At 49.3% G+C, this 5,578-nt stretch overlaps 1 protein-coding gene across 1 annotated transcript; it reads left to right on the top strand.

The window, feature by feature from the left end:
* The first annotated feature begins 164 nt into the window (after positions 1-164).
* Positions 165-5,546, top strand: ARL9 (ADP ribosylation factor like GTPase 9). Its single transcript, XM_035890416.1, has 3 exons — positions 165-255; positions 3,049-3,224; positions 4,344-5,546. The coding sequence occupies exons 1-3, from the start codon at positions 240-242 to the stop codon at positions 4,521-4,523; spliced, it is 372 nt and encodes a 123-aa protein (XP_035746309.1). The 5' UTR covers positions 165-239; the 3' UTR covers positions 4,524-5,546.
* The last annotated feature ends 32 nt before the right edge of the window (positions 5,547-5,578 follow it).

Raw genomic sequence — 5,578 nt, 5'->3', positions numbered from 1 at the left:
GCTGTTCCCTCCGGGCCCCTCTGTTGCCCCGGCCCCGCCAAGCCGTGCGCACGGCCTGGCTCAGCCCGCTGCCCCTCCTTTTGCAGGGTAAAGGACACAGCAAGCAGATACTGGTGCTGGGCCTGGATGGGGCTGGGAAAACCAGCGTTCTCCACTCCCTGGCAACTAACCACGTCAAGCGCAGCGTGGCTCCCACCGAGGGCTTCAATGCCATCTGCGTCAACACCGAAGAGTCCCAGATGGAGTTCCTGGAGAGTGAGTGAACCTGTTTTAGTATGGAACGTAAAATAAGTTCCTGTTCTGTGTCCTAGGGGTCAGGCCCATATTTTAAAAGCTCTGTACTCCCCTGTGCCTGCTTTGATAACGCGGAGTTGTGATTATTTTCGCCTTGGGGATTCTGCTTTCCCGTTCCCACTCCTTGAATGAAGATGGTACACTGGTGTTAGAAGGGGTCTATGTTCGTTCAGCCCGGTCCTCCAGGGAGTTCTGCTGCTGGAGAGAGAAGGGTAACGAGACCGATTGCGTGAAACCAGCCCAAAGCAGAGATGTCCCCAGTAAGCCCTGTGTCGTGGTCCATAGCCATTGTGTGTTGTACAGCATCTCCTTGGTGCCCGTGCCTGCTGCAGGGCAAGAGCAGAAGAGGAATAAATAAGGTGAAAGAAGAGAGGAGGAAGAGAAAAGCTTTGTAAGCTTTTTCTTCAAAAGCCTCATGAGTGGTGGCTTGTAGTCTTCAACGGCTTTTGAACATCTGTAGGTTTTCGCTAAACTTTCTGTGTTGTCCTTAGCACTGATTTTGGGGTATTGTCCGTGCCTGCAGAGAGAATTCCCTGTGATGCTTCTGGGGCGTCACAGCTGCTCTAGGTGTAGCTAGCTGCTGGGGAAAGTAGAGGCCCTGGGGTCAGGTCAGTCCCCGGTACAGAGAGGCTGACATCCTAGCCTCATCGGTGCCTGCCCTCTGTGGAGGCAGAGGCTGCCCTTGGCTTCCTGCTGTTTCTGCACTGTGCTGGACCAGTGCTCGACTGGCTCAGTTGGCAGCTAGCCCACAGGCGCCTCCGTACCTTTGTCAGCAGGCCTAAAGGAGTTGTGCTGTTCCCAGGTAAGTCTTTGGGATGTGAGGATGAGGCCACTAAGGCAGAGTTCTGTTCCCAGTCCTACTACCATAGGAGTCTCTGTGGTGTCTCAGGGAGATCATCTCTCCAGAGATGCTCGTAGCTTGTGCCCCTTTTCTATTAGGTATGAGACACCTGTGTCTCCTACTGGGAGGTGCTTTGCGTAGCCTAGCCCAGAGAACCCCACAGCATCTCTGCTCCTGCCTGGGGATGGCCTGGGCCCAGCGCTGCGCACCCCACAGCAGAACCTGTTGTTTCTGAGTCGTCCTTCCCTCTCTGGTCCAGGTTGGTAGTGACTGAGATGTGATGGCTGCGATCTGACCCATGGGAAATGAAATGTCTCAGGCCAGTTTCAGCCAGGTAAATCCGTGCATGGCTCTCTAATCTGGTTACTTATCCAGTCTGTACCACTGTACGCTGCTTAGTCCAGGGGTTAGCAGCCTATGCTGTGATCGTGTGGCACAAGATGACCGGCAGACAGCACGGTTTTTATTTTGCTGGCTAATACAGATAGAAAACTGTTCTATCTTTCCCTTTGTACTATCATACAGATAAGTAGGTGGTATCTTGCCTCTGCAAGGGAGAGGAGCTCCTGGCTTCTGAAGAGTTCCTTCTGGTTTGGAAAAAAAAAAAATGTTCGCTGTGAGGTTGCTGACCCCTGGGTTATGCTATGCATGAATGCACTTAACAGAGGGAACGGTGGTGAGCCCCCAACACGTCACAGGACAGAATCAGAGGCATCTGTCCCAAGCGTGACATGTCAGTCACAGCCCTTTGGCTCCTCTCCACAGTGGAGACTTGCAGTTCTGCCTGCAGATACACCGGGGCTCTTGAAGAAGAGTCAGGCACGCCCTAGTGGGAAATGTTGCTTCCCGTTCTACATTCTTGAAACTACTGAATCATTTTGACGTTAGTGAAAGCAAAATTTCTTTGAAACAGAGCAGAGTCACAGAGGGCAGTAAAAGGTGGCTGACTAGCAAGTCAGTTTTGAAAAGAGCTCCTGTATAAGGCAGGAGACAATTACAGGGAGCCCCAAATGTATTGCTTTGAAAACTGGCTACGTTTGGGGGACTTACCCGTGCCTTTTGAGCACCTTGGTACTCTTGAACAAGTGGTTCTGCAGTGTAACTAGGAGAAGACCTGGAGAACTGAAACCAGATCTGAAATACTTAATATGCTGTTGCTACTCCTGCTTCTATCAAACTCGGCAAACTACCAAACTCTTTTTGTCCCCAGATGGGAACAACAGTCTTGGGCAACTTGCTGCATACAGTTTCACCACAGAATTGTTCTAAGACCTGGTTTTGAAGGTGGACAGCTTCCCTCTGTATCCCACAAAGAAGGGGTCAGGGGTATCCTGTGCAAAGATTTCTCCCATCACCTAAAGAGTCTGCTGGGACTTGATTTTTCTCTCTTCCTAACCATCTCTGCTTATTGGCAGTATGAAAGCTGTGGCAGTTTTGAACTAGTCTCTAGTGTTGTACAAATCTGATGAGAGCCCTCCCCACCCCAGAGCTAAATTTCTTCTTTGGAAATTGTAGGCCTGCTTTTTAAAATGAGATGGGCATGTGGAGATAGGTTATATGGAGACATTCTCACATGGTGTTTATGGACACTGAACCTCTTTCAGCTCTCCCTACCAGCTTGAGAGCAAGAATGAACAAGGCAGAAAACAACCATAAAGAAACTGAACCCAGAATCCTCTCAAAATAAGAGTGGGTATTGTGGAAAGAGAATTTTTTTTTTTTCTTCCCCAGAGCATAAACACATGCCTGCGTGGGACTTGACTGGAGAAAATAAAGCTATTTCCAGTCTTACATAGAGTAGCCCAAATACTTTGAGTTTTTGCTAACCCAAACACCTTGGGTGCTGTCTGCACCTCTGGGAGCCATGCTGCTTGGATTACGTGGTGAATCTTGTGCTGTTGTCTCTCTTCCAGTCGGGGGCAGTGAATCTCTGCGTTCATACTGGAAGATGTACTTGCCCAAAGTGCTGTTGCTAATCTATGTCGTGGACTCGGCCGATCATGCCCGACTGCCTGTGGCAAAACAGCTGCTTCATCAACTGATCCAGAACAACTCTACCCTGCCGGTGGTGGTTCTGGCCAACAAGCAGGTAAGAGTTCCCTGCTGCTAGCTGAGCTTGGGCTGGCAGCAGCTCTGAAAACAGCAACAGAGCCTTTCAAAGGAGGCTTCATGTATCTAAGGAGGCCAGCGGCTGGGAGCTGGGGGGTCTTTCTGGGACACCTGTTGACCACAAAAGAAATCTGAGGATGAGTTCTGGATCTGCAAGGTGTGGGTTCCTGTGCTTGGAGATGGTGGCAGAGCTGTGGGTGGAAATAATGGTGGAAACTGCTGTAGAGTTGTGAGGTTTGAGAGCTGCAAGGGAGACCACAGTTAGACATAGAGTTAGGTTTCTGTTCTGGATGTCTGTCTAGAAGTACCGCTTTACCTAGCAGCAGCCGCAAAGCAAATCACCATTGTTTGCCTTCCAATTAGTTGGCTGCTCCTAAGGCTGCTGCTGAAGCATGAGAGGAGAGCAGCTTTCCTCCCAAGGCAGTGCTTTCCCCTAAAATCTTTGCCAAAGTGTCAATGACTGGTGCTGTGCCTGGAATAGAATTGTGCCTGTGGTACGGTCAGATGATGGAACAGCCCAGTGTTTATAAGCCCAGATTTTCTTTTACGAGGGCCATGTGCTCGGTTTGCTCTACGTTGTTACCTCCTAAATTTCTAGTAACTTAGCCATGTTACTAGCAGTTGTTTGTGTTGCTCTTGAATGGAAGCACAGGCTTTGGCTTCAGCAAACACAAATGCTGATACTGATTCTCTAGGTCCCGGAGTCAGAAACGCTGGTGGCTAGGAAGGTACGCAGGGAATGACTGTTACATGTTTGCCCTGTTCTTGTAACTCTCTGCTGGGCGCCTGGGGTCTTGGGCCAGCAAGACTTCTGTCTGCCTTGTACAGGTAGTCTTATATTGCTATCAGAAGCACTGGAATTACTAGAAACAGAACCATACCCTTGTTTCTTTGGGAAGAAATTAGGTTAAGGATAAATACTTCCCCCCCCCCAAAGCATTTTAGGGCACGGGAACTTGATCTCCTAGAAGGTACATAAGAATGGTGCCCCCAGAGCCTTGAGACCCTTCCCCTCCCTGGACAAAGGCAGTGGCTCAAAGCAGGAATGGTGCCGCCACCTCATGCAAATAACAGGCTTGTTTTGTTTTTGCGTTATCAGGACCTCGAAGGTGCGTATTGCATCACCGATATCCACGATGCTCTGGCACTGTCTGATATTGGGGACGAGAGGAAGATGTTCTTGATTGGTACCCACGTGGCAGAGGACGGCTCTGAGATCTCCTCCAGCATGAAGGATGCCAAGGAGCTGATAGCACAGCTGGTTTTGGAAACACAGTGACAGCTCTTTTCCTGCAATGTGATATCTGCAGCTGAGGGGGACGAGGTGTTAGTGTATGGTCAGTTTGCTGTGTGGCGGCTGAGATGTACAGATAGCTTTTCCTTGTGGGCGTGGAATTCCTATGAAAGTGATGTCTAGTTGGTAAGAAAATCTGATTTATAGTGGTTTGAAAATACATTTGAAAAGTAGTGTATTTTTTAGCATAGTTGTAGGGGAAAATTAGTCTCTCCGACAGCAGAGTTAAGGGGATATAGAGCTTAGATGGGCTGAGATGGCTTCTTGCCAGGTGGAAATCAAGCATTGACTTCAGTGGAACAAAGTCGTATCCAGTGAATTTAACCTGGCTCAATGTCTCAGGCTTAAACTGAAATAGGTTTACTTCGCAGGTTTTGCAGAACCCTGTCAACAGCGCTGTTAAAATGAGACCTCGCTTCTTGAGAGCGTCAGAAACACAAAGTGCTGCGACCAGTAGTTTTGATGGTGACGATTTTTGTTGTCACTGTGTTGGAGCTGGCTTTTAAGGGAGTGGCAAATTGGTAATCTCTGGAGATTGGGTTGGTTACTGCTTCTTCAGTAGATAAGAACAAGGAAATGAAAGCGAGAAGACATGAAGTGTTTCTCTGCCTACAGGGGAAAAGCAGAACAGTGTAATCTAAGATAGTGACTGAAACCATTTAAGTTAAATTGACACCAAAGGTGGGAGACTCCTCCATCCGGCTGAGCGGCTCGTTTTGGTTTAGTCCAGCTTGCCCTCCAGCAAGCACTCTTAGGTGTGAAGAGCCTGTTGTTTTTTGAAAGCAATTTCTGTCAGCCCAGCAGGTGAGGAAGATGAGTGTCTGACAGGTGTCACTCTCCCAGGGCCCTCGTGGTTACGCTCCAAGGACGCGGTCCAGGATCCGGGCAGTTCTGTACAGGTCCCGTTTTGCCACCGCATGTGTTGTGGGAGGGTTTTCGAGTTCCGTGCTTTGCAACGGGCGCATAAAGCAGAAAATTTCACCCTAACCAGTGGTCCGGGCTTCATTCACCCCAGACCCCCTTGCGTAGCCGCCTTTAAA

This window comes from Egretta garzetta, unplaced genomic scaffold, assembly GCF_000687185.1.
Source record: "Egretta garzetta isolate BGI_Z169 unplaced genomic scaffold, ASM68718v1 scaffold32, whole genome shotgun sequence".
In the NCBI taxonomy this organism is placed as follows: domain Eukaryota; kingdom Metazoa; phylum Chordata; class Aves; order Pelecaniformes; family Ardeidae; genus Egretta; species Egretta garzetta.
Note: the sequence above shows the minus strand (reverse complement) of the source record. Positions and strands in the feature narration are given on the sequence as shown.